This window comes from Herpailurus yagouaroundi, unplaced genomic scaffold, assembly GCF_014898765.1.
Source record: "Herpailurus yagouaroundi ecotype Mexico unplaced genomic scaffold, PumYag 77, whole genome shotgun sequence".
Lineage (NCBI taxonomy): Eukaryota > Metazoa > Chordata > Mammalia > Carnivora > Felidae > Herpailurus > Herpailurus yagouaroundi.
This window is the reverse complement of record NW_024412388.1, coordinates 55967948-55988670: the sequence shown is the minus strand read 5'-3', so window position 1 is coordinate 55988670 and position 20723 is coordinate 55967948. Positions and strand designations below refer to the sequence as shown.

At 37.2% G+C, this 20723-nt stretch overlaps 1 protein-coding gene across 1 annotated transcript in view; it reads right to left on the bottom strand.

Moving 5' to 3' along the window:
- IL23R (interleukin 23 receptor) overlaps window positions 1–20248 on the bottom strand; it is a 51906-nt gene extending 31658 nt beyond the window's left edge. The window contains exons 1-4 of the mRNA XM_040470585.1: window positions 20150–20248; window positions 17266–17562; window positions 10075–10198; window positions 636–796 (exon numbers count right to left, since the gene is read on the bottom strand). Of these exons, the coding sequence (XP_040326519.1) occupies window positions 636–796; window positions 10075–10198; window positions 17266–17562; window positions 20150–20219 (652 nt within the window). The 5' untranslated portion in view covers window positions 20220–20248. The remainder of the gene's footprint in view (window positions 1–635; window positions 797–10074; window positions 10199–17265; window positions 17563–20149) is intronic.
- Window positions 20249–20723: the final 475 nt, after the last annotated feature.

The following is a 20723-nucleotide window of genomic DNA, read 5'->3' as shown; positions in this document are numbered from 1 at the left end:
AGGGACTAAAGACATACATTAAAAATAATATTGTAGATTAAATCAAGAGAATGTTTATTTTATATTATAAGTTTTAAAAAGCAAGGCCTAAAATATCTGAAGCAAAAAATGCTAACATTTGTAAAATCTGGTTGGTAAATATAGAGATGTTTACATAATTCACCATTTTTTATGGTTTTTTTTTAAACTTAAAAAACCTATAACTTCCAAATAGTGTATACAGCAGAATTCTTTAGTATGTTGTACTCACAACATAAGACTTATCACAGTTTATTATAATCCTTGTTTCTTTCCATCTTCCTTGGTAGATTGTAAGATACATAAGGCAGTGGATACCTTGCTTATCTTATTCTCCCTAGCTCTTAAAACAATGCTTGAATATAAGAAGTTTTCAATAAATATGTGTAAAACCACATGCACCAATGTAGAAATAAGACTGGAAGGATATACAACAAAATGGTAGCAGTACTTATCTTTGTGTTGTGTTGGGTTGGTTCATTATGGGTAATTCTTGTTTTCCATATCATGATCTGCAGGAACTTCAGGGGAACACCTTTCACATCTCGACTTCATTTGAGTAGGTCAACACAAATTAGCTGTTTATTCATAAAGACATACTACTTCTCATTCTTTACCTATATCATCCAGATTAATTTGCAGTTGTTTTGACTTCTCTGTGCCCAATGCATTTGCAGCTTGGACCCAAACCAAATATTTCTTGCCACCTTGCAATGAATCAGTGGAGATGTTAATATAACTTGACGAAAGATATTGTTGCTCTTCTTCTGTCTCTAAACTTAAAAAAAAAAAAAAGATTATGATAACTGGTTATGTTGGTTTGAATTAGTTACTCCTCAATTTTTTGATGCTACTTTTTTAGCCTGCTTTCAGAATACATTTATTTAAAAATCAATTAAAATTTATTTCATTTTGAAAAATTTTTAAAAATAGATTCAAGGCTACCCAGGGCCACACTGTGACTCTCGTGGATATTAAGCCCTTTTGCCTTCATGGACCCATTCTTCCATCAAGAAAAGAAAAAGCATATATATGTGTGGATATGTGTATCTTTATAGAGATACATATATATGTTTATGTAGATTATGGTTTACAACTGTCAATATAAAAGCAAATATATTAACGTTACATATTAAAACATTTTCTTTGACCTAAGGTTTTTTTTTTTTCTTCTGATACTAAATGAAATTAAACATTTTCATGGACTCCTGAAAGTATCATGAGCCCTGGGCACTGTGCCTACTGTGCCTTCTGCACAAGTCGACTCTGGACAGAGCTTGAAATAAATGAACACCCTCTAGGAGGGAGCATTGCGTAGGAGATCAGTAATGGGGCTTTGAGTCAGACATTTCTACCAGATCTAGAGTAAGGGGTAAGAATGGCATGAAGGGTCATAGTTCCTTTATATTTCTTCTGAAATAAGGCAGAATATAAATAAATTACAGAGAATTGCTTTTAAGGTATGCCAACCTCATGCTCAGTAAGAATTCAAATTGGGGCGCCTGGGTGGTGCAGTCGGTTAAGCGTCCGACTTCAGCCAGGTCACGATCTCACGGTCCGTGAGTTCGAGCCCCGCGTCAGGCTCTGGGCTGATGGCTCGGAGCCTGGAGCCTGTTTCCGATTCTGTGTCTCCCTCTCTCTCTGCCCCTCCCCCGTTCATGCTCTGTCTCTCTCTGTCCCAAAAATAAATAAAAAACGTTGAAAAAAAAATTAAAAAAAAAAAAGAATTCAAATGTAAAAATAAGAAAATGGCAACTATGGGTAAGTAGCAAGTAGGGCATCTTTGAATATTTTCCAGTCAGAGAAAACCACATGCATGTCCTTAATTGGTTTGCGGCTAATTCTTTTACCACAAAAATTGAGACCACAGTCAAAATGCAAATACATTCTTAAACCAACATGAACCATAGTTATTAGGTAATTTAATTCTGCTTAAAGTCTACCTTCCTATTAGCACCTAGACCATGAACACTGTTTCAGATGAGGAATCTAGTAATAATGAGTGACTGACTATACTTTGGGACTATTTTTACATAAAACTTATATTACAAAGTTTCTTTTTAATTTCTTATTTCTATTTCTGTTTTTGGTGTGTTTTTATTACATAACAGATTATTTGTTGAAGGGAGTCAGCATGATTGATGTTTCTCTGAAGTTTACTATGCACCTAGCCCTAGTTGTATTTCATAGATTTTCAATAAAAAACATTTCAAATTTATGGTGATAACGGTTAATAGCGTTTTCCATTTAGTTAACCACTCATTCAACAAATATTTAATTAATATCCACTATGTTCCAAGTATTACCTTGGACATTGGGACTACAACAATGAACAAAACAGATAAAGTCCTGACCTTCATGGAGCACACATTCTGGGGGAAACAAATGAATATATAATATGTCCTGTGGTGATAAATGTTCAGGAGAAAAATAAAGCAAAAAAGGGTTAGGAAGTGCTAGATGCAGGAGTGGGGATTTTTTATTTTAAAAGAAGATGTGGAAGGCCTGTCTGAGAAGGTGATTTTCCTCCTCTCTGGAGGAAGAACTTTCTAGGGATATACAAAGGCCGTAAGGCAGGATCATACTTGTCCAGTTCAAAAACAGCAAGGAGTTCAGTGAGGCTTGGTGTACGTAAAGGAGATAGAAAGGGATTAAAGATGAGATCCGAGAGTTCTGGAGGAGGGAGAGATATAGAAGGTACTGTAAGGTCACAAAGAGCCTCTGGAGGACTCTGGCTTTGAAATGGGAGGTTTTGAGCAGAGGAGTGACATGATCTGAGGTGCATGTGAAAAGGCTACTTGTGAATGACTCTAGGAGGGCAAAGGTGGAGGCTAGGGCACCAGTTAGGAAGTTCTTGTACTAAGTCAGATGAGGGATGATATGGCTTGGCCTGGGGTTGCAAACTGGGTAGTGAGAAGAAGTCAAATCCTATAGGTTTGGCTGATTAATTTTGTTAAGGGCGTGGTAGGGAGTAATCTAGGACAACTCCAGTGATTTGGGCCCAAATAAAATGAAGAGGGAGTTGCCATTTACTGAGAAGGGGAATGCAAGTATGGAGAAAGGAAACTGGAAGTGTTTGGGTTTTGAAAACATTAGCTTTGAGATACCTTTTGGATGTCTATGAGGAAGTGCTGAATAAGATATTAGATATATTGTAACTGCAGAGAGGGGAGTTATCTGGACTCAAACTAGATAAATTAGGGAGTTTTACACTATAAATTTGTGTTATGTCTTTTAGGTAATGAGTGTAGATACAAATAATAGGAGATGCTAGGAATAAAACTCTGGGGGCTTGTTACTTCACTGGAAATGAAGACACATCAGCAAGAGACTGAGAGAAAGCATCCAGGAAGGTAGGAGGAAAATCAAAAGGGAGTAGTATCCTCCAAGCTAAAAGAAGGAAGCGAAAAGCTATTAAATGCTCTTCATAAGGAAGATAAGGACTGAGAATAAACCATTTGATTTGGCAATGGGGAAGCCATTAGTGACACTGTTAAGACCTGTCTCAGTGGAAAGTGAAAACTTGACTAAACTAGCTTAAAGAAAGGATGAGAGAGAAAGAGACAGAAAGTGCATACAACTCTTGGGGTGCCTGGGTGGCTCAGTTGGTTAAGCGGCCAACTCTTGGTTTTTGCTCAGGTCATGATCTTGTCATTCCATAGGTTCAAGCCTCGCATCAGGCTCTGTGCTGACAGTGGGGAACCTGCTTTGGATTCTCTCTCTGCCCCTCCTGCACTTTCTGTCTCAAAATAATAAATAAATAAACTTAAAAAAGAGTACAGACAACTCTTGAGAAGTTTGGCCATAAAGAGGAGCAGAAAAATAGAGTAGTGGAGGGGAAAGACCAAGGGAAAGTTATATTTTTCAAGAGGGCAGATGCTGCAAGCCAATGGAATGATCCAGTAAAGATAGAAAAGGTAAGATGCAGAAGAAAGAGAGGAACATTGTGGGAGCAATGTCCTTCAGGAGGCAGGAGGGGTAAGATCTAGCCCAAGAGGTGGAGAGTTGGCCTCAGGGAAACAGTAGTTCATGCACAGTAGTAAAAAGGAAGACCAAGTATATGGATAGGGAGGTCAATGCGTCAGTAGATGGGGGAACTTATCATATTTCTCATTGCTTCTATTTTCTCAATGAAGTAGAAAGCAGGTCATCGACAGAGCACAAGGAGAGAGAAAACATTCTGGAGGCCAGAAATGAGACAAAAAGTAATGAAATAATTATCTGGCTTAGTGGAGCAGTGACTGGGCCAGTGAAATGTGGTAGGATACTGGGTAGCTGTCAGGGCCCAGTTGAGATTAGTGGCCTTGAATATATAGTCATATCAGTCAGTAAGTTTGCATTTGTCCCCAGCCACAATTATCTTTGCTAGTACAGATACAGAATTGGTGAGGAAATGGATTTAAAAATATGACTGCTTATTGAGTCCTAAAAGAATGACAGAAATGTAATATCACAGCCTTAAAAATATTTGGAATCGTACTTAAGACCTCTTTCTGGTTATTAAGAATATGCATATGGAGAAGAAGAGGTAGCAAAAACAGGCAGGCCTTATGAATTGACAGAATAGGCAATTGATCTTAGGGGGTCTACAATGATATCTTATCAAAAAATAATTGCCCTACTGGTCTTTCATAGTGCCTGAAAATTCCATCATTTGTGTTATTCTAGTGAGATCATGAGCTTGTCGTGCACAGAGATGGTGCCTATCTACAAAAACTCTCTAGAGTTTAACATAGTAACAAGAAGAAGCAAAATGCTAAATAAATCTTTGCTAGATTGACTTGAGTGGAATAAAATGAGGGGCCATGATGAATTCTTTTTCATTCAACAAGTATTTATTGAGTAGAAGACATTGCAAGGACACTGCAAGAGTTTCTAAGATAAAGAAAGAACATATTTACATGAAGCTGTTGAGGGTAATAGACAATAGTAGGTAGACGTTTATTACCAGAGTTTCTTCTTTTTTGGTTTTTCCTACCACCACTTATTGATAAACAGCAAACCACAGCAGAGGAGGGTATATGAATGGAAGCCCGATGGCCCCTAGGCTGCCATACAAGGAATGTCACCTTTCTGCCACTAGTGGAACAAGTCCATGGGCTGAGGTGAAATGCCTCTTCTGTAAATGTGGTTTTACTGGAATACAGAACCACATGAGTTGGAAGTGAAACCTTGCAAATGCTGATCTCTACCTACCCGCCAAAATGGAAAATACCCTAAAAACCCAGGATCTAGTATAACCTTTTTAAACTACCTCAACCACAAACTGATTATAAGTCAACTTTTTCCCGGGGGTGAGGGGGAAGGCAGTTTTGATAGAAAAATTAACTTTCTCTTCTGTATTTTTTTTTCAACTCATTGGTGTGTTTTTAATTGTGAGATAAGATGTTTATTTCCTTTTCCTGTTTGTGCTTATAGGAGCTCATTCTTTGATTTTGCTAGAGGAGAACATTCATTTTTATGCTAATCCTTCACATTTTTATGTTCTTTTTAAACTATGAAACAATTCTATTAATCTAGACTCAGCCAATTCAGAATTTGGGTTAGGTTTGTCTGCAATTTATTGTTGGATTTCAGAAAAGGCGAAAAAAGTTTTTCTAAAATGTAAGACTTTGTATTAGTATTATTTAACTTGACTGTGATGGGAGAATGCAGGAAATGTCGATGTCTACGTATCAGAATAACCACTCAGTGACTATCAACTGAGCAGTTACAATGCGCCAGGCCCCATTCTAGACTCAAGTGATGTAGCAGTGAACAAAATAAGCAAAAATTCTTGCCCATTTTGAGATTACATTTCTAGTTTGAATGAATGAGTGAGTTTCCTACTGACACATGCACAACAGCTAAAAAATTAGTCTTTCAGAGCACATTTAACAGCTTTTTTCTAGATATTCATCTGTCTAAAATGACTGTTACCTGAAAATGAGTAAAATTATTGTTTATAATACCTTGTAAATGATAATTTTTTAAGTTTATTTATTTATTTTGAGAGAGAGAGAGAAAGCCCATGAGTGTGTGCAAGTGCAAGTAGGGTAGAGGCAGAGAGGGAGAAAGACAGAATCCCAAGCAGGCTCCACATTGTCAGCGCAGAGCCCGGCTCAGTCTCACAAACCATGAAATCATGAACTGAGCTGGAATCAAGTCAGACACTTAACTGAGACACCCAGGCACCCCAATGATCTTTTTTTTTTTTTTAAGTATATTTATTTACTTTGAGAGAAGGAGAGAGCAAGCAGGGGAGGGGCAGAGAGAGAATCTCAAGCAGACTCCATGCTGACAGCATGGAGCCTAATGTGGGGCTCAAACTCACAAACCGTGAGATCATGACCTGAGACAGATGCTTAACTGACTGAGCCAACCAGTGCCCAGCCCCTACCCCACCAATGACCATTTCTTAATGGACTTATATTAATTAGTCTCCTCACCCAAATAAATCAGGTTTTAATTTTAAAACAAATCCAACAAGACTAGTATGTCAGCCTTGAGTGTCACCTTAATACTCTGCCTTTTTGTTGTTTCTAAGTGCTTCCTTTTTGAAAGTCTTTTTTTATAGTGTGTGTTCTTATAAATTTTGTAACACTCAGTACAGTATTACTTATCCTCATTTCACAGGAAAGTAAGGCTCAGCCAAGCTAAATAACTTTTCTAAGACGACACAGCTAGCAATTATGGCAGATATTGTTAGATGACAGTACTAAATTCTATCAACAATGCCCTTCTCCTAGGTTCCCATCCAGATAGAGTAGACATGTAACTCAGTCCTGGCCAATGAGATCCAAGTGGAAGTCTATAGGTGGAGATGTTCTTTTTCCTTCACCACTTTTCCTGCCTGGGATTTGGATGTGAAGCCTAGGGGTGCAGCTTCTGAGAGTAAAGCCTACACATTAAAACTTATAGAGGAAAAAGTTGGAAAAAGCCTTTGGGATATCATTGAAGTAATCATGCCAGCTCTGTCATACCTACCACTATGGCTTGAAAAAAATAAAGCCCCATATGTTTAAGTCACTGCAGTTAGGTTTTCTGATATTTGCATCATAAAAGACACCTAACTGATAAATCTTAGAACTGGAAATCAAAAGTAAAACTCGAAAGCCCCTGTTCTTTCCAGTGGATAGCTCTAAAAGCATGATCTTTAATAAATCTATTTTTAGTATTTTCATGGCGACTTGAGTATTGAGAACAATCTCAATACTCATAATTACTAGGTATTTCTCACTTTGTAAGGTAGATGTGTTTCTCAGAAAAAGCCATGTGTAAATAATTTAAATATATATCACTGAATGCATTAATAGATTTTAAAAGAAATCTATAATAATCAAAATATTTGGAGAACATTTTTATGAGACTAACTAGGAAATTAGGTGGTGGTTGGCAAGTTTTTGTTCAACAAATATATCTTCTCAAATTGTGGTATGCCTGTTCCAAATTTATAGTGCAATTTTATTCTCAAGAACCTGAGAGGGCAACTAAGTGGGACTTAAATAAATTAAGCCATATCCACTAGGTTGGCAATAAGCAATACAAAAATAATAAGTGTTGACAAGAATGTGGAGAAATTGGAACCCTCATACACTCCCAGAGTGAATGTAAAATAGTGCAGTTGTTTTAGAAAATAGTATGCAGTTCCTCAAAAGGTTAAACAGAGTTAACATATGACCTCTCAATTCTATTCCTAAGTGTATGTTCAAGAGAAATGAAAACTTAGGTCTACACACAATCTTGTACATGAATATCATGGAAGCATTACTCATAATAACCAAAAAGCAGGAATAACCCAAATGTCCATCAACCAATGAATGGATAAAGTCAATGTGATATATTCATATATGGAACATTATTTGGTCATAAAAAGGAATGAAGTGCTTATACATGCTACACCACGGATGAATGTTGAAAGGCTTATGATAAGTGGAAGAGCCAGTCAGTCATGGAAAGACCACGTATTGTATGACTCCTTTTATATGAAGTGTCCAAAGTAGGCAAATCCCCAGAGGATCCCTCGGGATGGGAAAGTTGAGGGAAATAGAGTGACTGCTAATGGATACGCGGTTTCCTTTTGGCATAAGAAAATGTTCTGAAATTGTGGTGGTGGTCGCATAACTCTGTGAATATACTAAAATCATAGAATGCTTATGCTTTAAATAAGGTGACTCAGTGTTTCCATCATCCTTTTGATACATTGCCTCTGTCTAACCCCTGCTCAGAATGACAGGTGTGAGTGAGCGTCTTGCCTGTGGCATGGAGCCCATTACTCCAGACTTAGCAATGTATTCGTAAAATCTGCCTGGTTTTTACATAGAATTTCTTGAATGAAGAAGTGCTGCTTTTTATGTTTTACTTAATTAAAATTATTCTGAGTATGTTACACTGGAGAGAGAGAAGATTGGAAGATTATTCTGTTCTATTGTGATGAGACCTGGTTATCATCTCTCAAATATGCCCTGTGATCTGGTTCCGACACCACTTCAGCAGTGGTAGTCAGGCCAGCCCAAGTTCAAATCCCACCTCTCCCTCTCTGGAGCTGTGTGGCTCTGGATGCATTGCCTAACCCCACTGAGGCTCAGTTACTTTGTCTACAAAAACTGGAAAAATAATCATATTTACCTCACAAGGTTGTGTAAGATACTAAATGAAGTAGCACATATAAAGTTTTGACCCAGTATTTAGCAAATAGTAAAGGTCCCATAAATGCTTTTTATTTTATTTTTTAAAAAAATTTTTAATGTTCTTAAGAGAGAGAGAGAGAGCGCACAAGCAGGGGAGCGGCAGAGAGAGAGGGAGACACAGAATCTGAAGAAGGCTCTAGGCTCTGAGTTGTCAGCACAGAGCCTGATGCGGGGCTCAAACTTGTGAACCATGAGATCATGACCTGAGCTGAAGTTGGATGCTTAACTGACTGAGCCACCCAGGCGCTCCCCCAATAAATGCTTTTTAAAAAAATAAGTAGTTTTTTTGAGAGTCACAAACAGACAAAAAAAAAGTTTACTTCAAATACACCACTGAAGGCATTCTTTAAAAAAAAGAATAAAATGGGAAACATGATGGGTGACTAACTTAACCCTGTTTGCCCATAACTTTTAAAAAATTAATTTCATTTTCATCTTTAACAATCACAGAGGATTCAAAAACAGACTAGCATACATGGATATAGTTTAAATGTAACAAAGAAAGATTTCAGCTGTGTACATTGGGGAGGGGAAAGGGATTTTTTCATATCAACCTTTTCCTATTTTGTAATTTCTGAATAAGCATTCAAATTTAATTTAGTACGAAGTAGTACAACTTTTATGATCAACAATTTATCTTTAAGCATAAAAACTTAAGAGGTTTGGCTGCATGGTCACCCTGGCCCAGGAAATCTGGCTATTGGTAAGAATGTAACAAGAGCATTTCCTCAAAGCCCTCCTGGACTGCAGATAGAAAATTAGCACTTTCACTCCATTATTACTTCAGTTTTAAAACTCAAAGTCCCGTGTCCTGGAGACTCTCTTAGTCTCAGGCAAACCAGAAAAGAGGGTTGGCCTGTACAGGCACCAAATTTAAGATTTGGGGATCATTATTAATAACTAGTAGCGTTCATGAATTTAGTGCTAATGGTGGACCTGGCTCTGTGCTGCACGCTTTAAAAGCCAAATTCCACTTAAATAATTAGAATAAACCTGTGCATTAGCCTCTGTTTTTTAGATCCATTTTAAAGATAAAGAAAGGCAATTTGGAGAGGTTGAGCAAGTTGCCTAAACCCTAGAATGAGGATAGAGCTGGGGTTGAAGCAAAGATGCTTTTAAAACTATTCTGTGCTATATCAGCATCAGGTCCCTGGCCCCAGTTACGTACCAATGAATTAAAGGGCAGAAAGATTATAGAACGCATTGTCCCACAGAGTGAAAATATTAATGGCCCAAAAAGGGTTCAGGTAGCTTCACTGATGATAATTAGGGAATTGGGGATAATCAGCATACATTTAATGCTTAAGACTCATTTTTGGATCCCTGCTGGAGGCAGAACATTGGAATGGAATGGAATTGCTCATGTTAAACTGTTGAAGGAACCTACCTCTTCACATACACCACATACATTGTGTCTATGTAGGTGGGCTTCCCAGAATTCCAGGTACAAGTCATGTTGCCTGAATATTCATAAATGACACAGGTTACCTTGTCAGGAACATCTGGTGGATCTGCAACAAAATGTATCACTTAGGAGCCACCATACAAACATAAAGTTCTTTATAAAGTAGCTAGCTGATAAACTTCCCATTTTATTTAGGAAACCAGCCCAACTGGCATTCAATACTTCCCTCATTCCATCCCTACCACCTCACCTAACATCCTACTTTGCCATCAAACATTGCTACTCTCCTTTGTATACTATATTCTCCACTCTTCTGGGGATACTAATATGATCAAGTTTCTCCTATCAAAAAAAAACAATAATAACTCCTCAAATTTTCTCTCCTCAGCTACCACTATCTCCTTTTTTTAACAGCTAAACTAAGGGTCCTATATTATACTGGTCTTTTACTTCATCTCCCATTTGCTCTCGAACCCCAGACAACCAAGATTCAGACCTACAATTCCACCAAAACCACTGTTGTGAAGGTCGTTAATGACTTTCTAATTAACAAATTCCGAAATATCTGTGCAATCCCCATTGAACTTGACTTCTGCAGCATTTACTGTTTTGGTCCCTTTCCCCTTGAAACCTTTGCCTTTGGCTCTTGTGAAAGGATCCCAAAAAAGTGTTTTTTCTTTCACCCCATCAGACTGTTTCCTCTTCTGGCACCTATTCCACTACTCACTTTAAAAGTTTAGTGTTTATACATACAATGGACTATAACTCAGCCTCAAAAAGGAAGGGAACTCTGATACATGCTACAACATGGATGGAAGTAGATGGTTGCCAGGGTGGGGGATGGGGAAAATGAGAGTTGCTTAATGGGCACAGAGTTTCAGTTTTGCAAGATGAAAATAGTTCTGGAAATGAATGGTAGTGACGGAAAATGATGGTGATTTGCAGAACAGTGTGAATGTACTTCATGCCTCAGAACTATACACTTAAGAATAGTTTAAAAATACTTTCATATTATGTATATTTTACCACAATAAAAAATGACTAAACGTTTTTTGGGGGGCTTCTGGGTGGCTCAGTCCGTTGAGTGTCTGTCTATTGATTTCGGTTCAGGTCATGATCCCAGGGTTGTGGAATCAAGTACTACGTCAGGCTCTGTGCTGAGTGCTGAATCTGGAGGCTGCTTAAGTTTCTGTCTCTCTCCTGGAATGCCTGGGTGGCTCAGTGGGTTAAGCATCTGACTTTGGCTCAGGTCATGATCTTGCGGTTCATGTATTTAAGACCCATATCAGGCTCTGTGCTGACAGTTCAGAGCCTGGAGCCTGCTTCCAAATCTGTGTCTCCCTCTCTCTCTGCCCCTCCCCCACTCACACTCTGTATCTCTCTCTATCAAAAATAAATAAACACTTAAAAAAAAAGATTCTGTCTCCCTCTGCCCATCTCACCCACTCATGTGCTCTTTCTCTAAAATAATTAAAATTTTTTTGGCATTCACAGAATTCTATTTCAACATTCTCTTTTTCCCTCCCTGCATCCCCTTTAGCTCTTTTTCTAAGTGACCATAATATGGAGAATATTGTTTAGTTTTTATCTGTTAGCTTCTTTACCTTTTGAGAACTGAAATCTTGCTCACTCCCAACCTCATCCCCACTCCACTCCTGCCTCAAGGGCTGTTACTCACTAGGCTTTACCTACAAGTGTATCCTTGACTGAGGCTGACTAAAGAGTATTTCCCTTTGGAATGAACACATGATTTAAGATGAACCAATCAGCATTCTCCAAGGGGCTTTTTGGAGAGCCATTGTAAGAGGTATTTTCTTACCCCTAGAAATTGCTGTCTCTGAGTAACATGTGAGCCATGAGCCACTGGTGGCCATCTTGGATTTAAGAATGAAGACAACATAGGGGTGTCTGGGAGGCTCAGTCAGTTAAGTGACAGGCTCTTGATCTCACAGTTTGTGAATTCAAACCCCTGCATCAGGCTCTGCACTGACAGCACAGGGCCTGCTTAGGATTCTCTCTCTCTCTCTCTCTCTCTCTCTCTCTCCCTCCCTCCCTCCCTCTCAAAAATAAATAAAAATTAGGAGAAAAACAATCTTTTTTTTTTTTCAACGTTTATTTATTTTTGGGACAGAGAGAGACAGAGCATGAACGGGCGAGGGGCAGAGAGAGAGGGAGACACAGAATCGGAAACAGGCTCCAGGCTCCCAGCCATCAGCCCAGCGCCTGACGCAGGGCTCGAACTCACGGACCGCGAGATCGTGACCTGGCTGAAGTCGGACGCTTAACCGACTGCGCCACCCAGGCGCCCCATGGAGAAAAACAATCTTAAAAAAAAAAAAAAATAGAAGACAACACGGGGGAAAAAAAACCCATGAAGAGATAGGAAAAGATGAGAATTCCAATGACATTATTGGAGCCCTAATGGTCTCTGAAGTCTATGAAACCCCAACAACTATAGAATGACATCTGCAATTTTCAGTTACATCATCCAACTATAAATGACCAAGGTCAAGATCAAAAAAAGAAGTATGGAAATACGGAGTGTTTGTCATGTAGTCACTTTTCAGGTGTGGCTCTCTCGGCTTGTCCCTACACTCACAATACTGCTTGCAAAACTTGACTACTCAGCAAATGACAAGAAAAATGGAAGAATGGGGGCTCAGGAAGAATAAAAATATGGACATCTATGCACCTGAAGTTATAGCCAAATATTTATCTTACATACAAACATATACTTACACTTCACCTGCACATCATCTACTAAGAATATTACTTGTAAAATCAAAAAATAAATATATGAAAAAGTTTTCCTCATTACAAATTGAAACAATAATAGATATAATTTAGACCTATAAAATTGGCAAGAATTTTGAAAAAATGGTAATCCACAGTGTTGGAATGGACTTCAGGGAAATCCTCTAACACTCTTGTTGGTGGGAGTACAAACTGGCACAACCTTTATGGAGAGCACTTTACATATTACTATCTTTAAAAGCAAGAGCAGTATCTTGCAACCCAGTAATTTTACATCTAGGAATGCATCCTTAATGAAATGCTCAAAGATACACAAAAATATTTGGCCAAGAGTTTGTCCCTCTTAAAGTATTGTCTATAATAATGAATAAGTTGGAGACAACCTAATACCCCAAAATAGGGTTAAATAAACTATAATAAACTCCTAAAATACATCCAAAAACAAAGTTGTAGAAGATAGTTTAAATATCTGGCCTCCGGAAAGCACTAGGAATATGTTTAATTAAGTAAATTCTGGCCATATGATAAAGTGAAAAATGCAGGCTGTGAAACACTGTGGTGAGAGAGACAGAAAGGCATAGACAGAGAGAGAGAGGGGTTGGGAGAGGGAGACAGAGGAGGAGAGAGGGGGAGAGATGGGAAGAGACAGAGAGACTGAAGCTTGAAAGATCTATTTAAAATTATTAAAGAGGGATTGCTAGTAGTGAAATTATGGGATTATAGAGATGATGGGTATTTCCTTTGTGCTGGTCTAAATTTTTAAAAACTTTCTACATTGTATGCAATTTGATTTTACAATTAAAAAACTATTTCAAGCAGTAAGAACATACTAACGTTCTTTAGAACATTTTGGTGAGTTGTAGCATTGAATTACAATGGGGACAAACTGGACTCCAAGTAGGGGAAAAGAAATTTTTTTATTTGAGTCATAAAGGGGGTAAATTTAAGTCATTTTGGACATGGATTGAGTTGTGGTCCTGCACTGATTACAGTGATTTGTGCTGAAGTTATTTTTCCTCCTGAGACATGAGCCAGAGAGTATCATTGATTTGGCCATCATAAAAAACAACGGTCAGTCTTTTGGGTTGTTATTCCACAGCATTCTATATGAAGTGAGTGCTCAGGTTTGTAAATGTCTAGTGGTTAATTAACTTTGCAAAATATCAAATAGATTATATACACATATGCAAATAAACAGAATATTTGTTAATATGAGGCTATGTAAAGATGGGAGTATGATTATGGTTATGAGAATAAGATGGGGTTATTATTAATCTCATTGCCCCTTTATCCAATGTCAAGGGTAAAAACCCCCTCGTGTAAGTATGAGGCTTATGTTTTTGCTTTTTCCTAGCAATCCCATCCCTCCCCTATTATTGGAGCACTTATTAATCACAGGCCGGGTTTCTCGTAATTCAGAGTCTAGCCAACGATCATTTTCTACTGAGAGTTTCTTAAAGGCAGAGTCCCTTTTCTTTGAATTTCTACCATTTAACACATTTTTGGCGCAGAGCAACCACTCAGTAAAGCTATCTCATAATTTGATTGGCTTGATTAATAAAATGATAATGAGAAGAATTTACAGTGAACAGAGGCACAATGCTTCTGGCAAAGATCACTCTGTAATTCCTTACCCAAGGAGAGCACAGGTCAGCCTAATTGTGCCTGTAATAATGATACTAGATAGCAACGTTAAAGACAAATATTCAGGGACTTTTGTTGGATAAGAACTCTGCTTTCATCCCAATAAGTAGAGATCAAAGATGGTTAAAATTTGGGGCGCTCTTGATTTTGGCTCAGGTCATGACCTTATGGTTTGTGAGATCAAACCCCGAGTTGGTCTCCACTCTGACAGGGCTCTGTGCTGACAGCACGGAGCTTGCCTGGGATTCTCTCTATCCCCCTCTCTCTCTCTTCCTATCTACCCCTTCCCTGTTTGTTCTCTCTCTCAATATATAAATAATCTAAAAAAAAAAAGATGGTTAAAATTGAAGGAAGTCAAAGACGTTTAAACTTTTAAATAAATGATTAAGTGGAAACAGACTGTTCCATGTATGTTTTTTTATGTGGTATTTTTAAATGAATAAAGACATCTTACAGTATTTTATCTCATGATTGGTGTGAATCTGATAAACTTCCCATAATATGTGTGCATTTAATCATAGATGAATTCTAGAAAGTGTTTAAAATTATGGCTAAAAATAGAAATTGTGATAATGTTTATATTTCACAAATTACATATTAAAGTACAGAAGCTTTTAAATATATTTGGATTTCTTTTCAGGAAAAGCACTGACTCATTTATTTTCTCTCTCTTTTATGACTTGTTTCTAGTCTAAAAAAATACATGTAATCATTTTGTTCAAAACAGTGATGGTAAGTTAACATAGTAAAGCTCACAGGACAAATACTCTGTGATCAAAGTAACCCAGTGAAAGCAATGTAATTTCTAGAGTACCACAAAAACCCTCAGAAACCTTTTTTGACCTACTTAAATAGGAAGTTTTGCTTGCTAAGAATGCAGAGCTCAAGAACCCAGGGGTTCTTGGGTCTAAGAGTTAGAGTAAATTCTTACCTGGCAGTTACAATTTCACACTCATAACCAGAGGTCTGTGTAAGAAGTTACAACTCACAAAGTAAATAAATGGAAAGAGTGATGTTCTTTTTAAGCAGCCAGCAGCAAAGAATCTAAATTCTTCTATGAGGTTGTCCTAGAAGGGGGCACAGGCCATTCCCTGGCCCTAAACGTGGCCTGGTGGTTGTGTTTGGGGGCAGAGCTGTTGGGGGTAATATGTCACCCAAACTAGAACCCACGGAAGGAAGCCACACTTCTTTTGTCTTCTTTCTTCCTCTGGCTCAAATTAAAAGCTAACCTTTCCCCATCACTGTGAAAATTGCTTATTTGCCCTCCAAAGAAATTGTATCTTCTCTCAACACCCCACCAACACCCCCAAAGGATAAATAGTAAAATATTTAAGCATTAAGTGTTGTTTATGTTTCCTGAGGATGTGGACAAGCTAAGGTGCCCTCATATATCAGATAAGATGTCTGCCTGTGGCTTCAATTCCCATAATTTAGGGCATGTTTAGTGTGTTATCAATTTAAGGTGTGAGTTTGCTAGCTTTATTGTTTGACCCCAAAACTTAGTATTTTCCTTCCTCAGTTCACCTCTACTACCTTCCATAGCTCTTCTTTCTTTTGAAAATCGTGCAAGATCAGGTGCCCAGAGTTAAGTAGGACAATGGCCTTATTCAGAACAAGGAAGCCTCTTGTATCCTAGCTGTCCACTCTAGGTGCAAGTCGTAAACACCAGGTGGTCTTGCTCTTGCAAGTTAAAGTCTGGAGATGAGGAAAAATAAAAACTCAGATTTGATTCTCAAAAGTGTGGGGAAGGGAGCATGACAAAGACTCCACACTGCACAATGGTGTTGCACTTTAAAATGTATAACATGCTTTTAAGTAGTTTATTAAAATTTGCTGCTTACCACAGCCAGAATAATTAGCCTTATTTTACAGACATGGAATCAAGGCTCAGACTGGTTAACTTGCCCAAAGTCACACAGCTGGTAAGTATAGCAGGCACACAAAGCTAGTTTTGCAACTGCTTTTGTTTTGTAAATCTTAGTCTCAGAATTTTTTTTATGGAATCTGCTTCAAGGTTGAGGCTATTATTTTGGAAAGCAAGTAACAAAAAACGTAAGTGTAAAGCAGATGAAAAGAGCAATACTTAAAAATCTGAGGATGCTGCCCCTCATGTATGCTGTGTTTGGACAGGCTGGTGTTGAAAATTTTTTTTTAATACATCAGCAACATTGAAAGTTGCTGCAGCGTGTAGAAGTGTAGAGTAGAAGTGTAGAAGTGCTGTAGAAGTGTAGAGTTCACACTGAAGATTCACATGTCTGTCTTCCCTTAAAGAGTCAAAGATTCAGGGGCACCTGGGTGGTTCAGTCGGGTAAGGGTCCTATTTCAGCTCAGGTCATGATCTCGCCATTTGTGAGTTCGAGCCCCACATCAGGCTCTGTGCTGACAGTTCAGAGCCTGGAGCCTGCCTCAAATTCTGTGTCTCCCTCTCTCTCTGCCCCTTCCCTGATCATGGTCTGTCTTTCTCTCTCAAAAATAAATAGACATTAAAAAAAAAAAAGATTTAGGAAAACCAGATCCTTATAAATGATGGAGCTGGGCAGTGGCTATTCCCCAGTAGACCTCTATGTGCTTTTCACTCTGCATGGATCTCACCAGCCTCCTTAACTCCTTTATTTCACTAACCTGGCCCCGGAAACATTTCAGTTTGCAATTCTTATATTAAACTAGTACAAGAAATAAACTATATTAATTAGCCTCTATTTTTAGACAAGATTTTAGATTAGTTAATTGCTAGATTAGCTTTCATTTGAATTTTGAATGCACTCCAACACTTACATCCAGAAGAAATGTCTTTTCCACATATCAATGTCTCTTGAAAATATCCAGGACATTCAGCAGTGCAGTACATAGAGGCATGTGGCTCCAGAAAGTTGTTATACCAAAGCCGAGCTGTTGTTTTATTAATTCTTGTGATTCGTAATCTTTCTTTGATGCCATTTTTATAAAAATAAAGTTTCTTTGGTTGGCAGTTCTTAATTTCTGCTTGGCAATATATAGAGACATTCATACCCATCTTAAAAACTGTGGCTGGTTCTACCCACATGTGGCCAGAGCAGTTTATATTTGTAATTCCTGGAAACAAATAGATAAAATAAAAAATTCCATGTAAAACATTAAAGCAAGAGAGTCAGATGAATATGCTGTTGCATTTAAATTTTATTCTTTTCCTATTAATTAAATGATTTCCATTGGAAAAAAGTTTAGGACCAACTGTATCTTTCCATTGATTAGTTTATTATAATGTACTTTTAGCAGGCTTCTGTGGACGCTCAGTAACAGGATACAAAACTGGAGTCTGCCTTTAAGCTACTCTGTCTAAAGAGCAAATATAATTAGCTCTCCTTATTTAAAGTAGAGAACTGATGCATTATGAGGCTATGCCATTTTTCAAAGGTAAGATTAGAAATAACACCTAGCATTGCAGAATCCAAACCCCATTCTCTAGGCACTCCATCAATCTGTCATTCTTCTGTAGATAACGGCTACTTTTATCACAAAATTTTGAGTTTAATGAGTAAAACCATACTCTTATAATGACAAAAATCTATTGCTTGATAACCACTTAAAATTCATCATTAATTTAATATATAGGAATAATATAGGAAAATGTCCAGAATGTATTTTGGTAAAAAGTAACTTGCAAAACAACACACTTAATAATAGGTTTAGTACCAGAAGTAAATAGAGTGAATGAGGAGAAATACACTAAGGTTTTAACAATGATAATCTGTGTGTGTTAGTCTACTTTTTTCATTTTTACTTGCATATTTCTGTGTTTTAAAAATTATATAATGAATGTATTACTTTTATAACCCCAAGCAATAATTAAAAGTCATTTTCATAAACTCAAATGACAGTGCAATGCAGTATCAGTTAAATTAAACTCACATCCAGGAAAATTCATTATTGTCTTTTTGTGGAAATACTTGCATTAAAACATCCTAGAATCTTACCAATCTTATCAAGGTAATTATTTGATTTTAAAAGGTCCTTAGCTATGGACTACAATGTTTAAAGAATTAACTTGCATAATATAAATGTAATTGAATATTTCCATTTACATAACGAACATTTAGGTATAAATAGGAAGTATTTAAATGTTAAAAATAGTGATAAAAATAATTCCATCACTATTAATGGGAAATTGAAGCCAAAGATAAGAAAAGGAAGTTTTAAGGAAACATCTGACTACTTTAAATAAGGTCAACAATTCAGGTTTAGACAAACTACATCTCCAGCACCTTAAAAAAAATATGTGAATACTATCATGAAATTGCTGTGAGTAGTGTTTGAGAATACACAGAAAATGTAAAAAAATATCAGAAGACTTCAGATTTGGACAAATGTTGGTTTTCAAAAACAGAATAAAGAATAACCCCAGAAACTTTGGACCACTGAGCTTTGCTACATTCAGGAATGAATTAGTAAGTCCATGATTTTTCAGTACCTAAAAAAAAAAAAATCTGTAATCAGTGAGAGTCAACATAGATTATGTAAGAATAAGTTATATGTTAATTTCTCTTTTTAATGGGGTTAGTAGATTGGTCAGAGGAATGTTAAACTTTATTATTACTATTTCAGCAGAGCTATTGAAAAGGGGAACATACCATGTTAATAGAAAATTTGGAAAAAATGTAGTCTGGATGATATTAAAATTATTCATAGATTGAACAAAATATATAAAATAATATCTAATGGACAGCTCTAGGGTCTCTAATGCCATGTCAGAGGAGCCTGACTTATTTCTCTACACTCTATTAATTACTTGAATGTATCAACAGAAGTCCTATTTATCGTTTGCATATTTCAATCTCCTAAATCTTGGATAGTGGTTGGCCTGATTCTGGCAGTGTCTGATATCCTGCTGGAGGGGTTCTAGTTCTGATGACAAGGCTACCCCTATATGAATATATAGAGGTATATATCAATATATTGGTATAACTACCAATATAGTTGTGTTCCAGCCTACAGAAGACATTGTTGCTTTTGTCACTATTCTGAGTAATTTGCATGGTTTGCAAAGCTTCCTTCCAGGTCTAGAACCCTACCTTAGTGTTGCTTGTCTCCCACTAAATGAATTTCTACCCCCTGCCCAGGACACCAAGTCCCCAGTAAAAACTCTCAGATGTCAAGACTATTATGCCTGAATTTCTGACAATCCCCTTCCTGGATTCCTCAAAGCTGCTTACGCTTGTATCTGTAATAATGCCAGATGTTTGTGTGAATTATAAGATAGGAATAATAACAGCCAATACCATTGCATGAAGTTGTGAGAAATAAAAGGCTTAGTTAGCCCAGTGCCTGACACATAGTGCCTGTCAACAAATAAATTGTGGAGTTGAATTAAATTCAAATGTTTGATGGATTATCATATAACAATTGTAACAGTTCAAAGATAGAACACGCCAACTCAGAATAATATGCTTATCCATAGAAATGTGCATATATGAGTTAGAGGTTTGTTTATTAGGGAAAGGAATTCTGCCATTAGGGGGGCGGTTGGACTCTTTTATTTCATTCCATATAATATTTATGTGCATATAGTTTTTCCCAATCTAATTTTTGGTTCTTCAGAGACCCTAGAATAGTGCCTTGAAAACAATAACCACTCAACGTATTTTTAAATAAAAGAAAGCAATGGGTACTAAAAATACTATACCTCCATGACACCAGTTGAAGAATATGTAAATAGCTATTACCACATCCCATTGAATTGTGACCTGATTCATGCCTGAAAGCAGGAAATAGCTCTTTGTTGCCCTCTAGAAAAAATATGAAAAAGTTTTCAATTATAATATTTTAATAAAATAACCATAATAAAGGCATTACATTTTTTCCTAACAGTTATTATTGCCTTTGATGAGAACATTTCAATAGGAAGAAAAGAAAGGAGGAGGGAAGGAAGGAAGAAAAGAGGGGAAGGGAGAAAGGAAGGGAGGAGGGAAACAGGGCAAAGAAAAGTCAGTGGTATGTAAGGAGGTACGATACAGATGGAAAAGTAAAGTAAAAGAATGGTCTTTTATACCCTTCAAAAGTCACTATGATTTACCTTACTAGGACATTTTGACCCTTAATAAAATACACTTTCTTCTAATCTAGTATCTCTCATCAGAAATCTCTGCTCTCACTCCTGGCCAGATTTCTATGCCTTAGAAGTTCCAGAAATATCAGTCTTTGATGAGTTAAACTTAGGAAAAGCCAAAAAGTTCAGAAGTTCCAGAAAAAGGCATTCA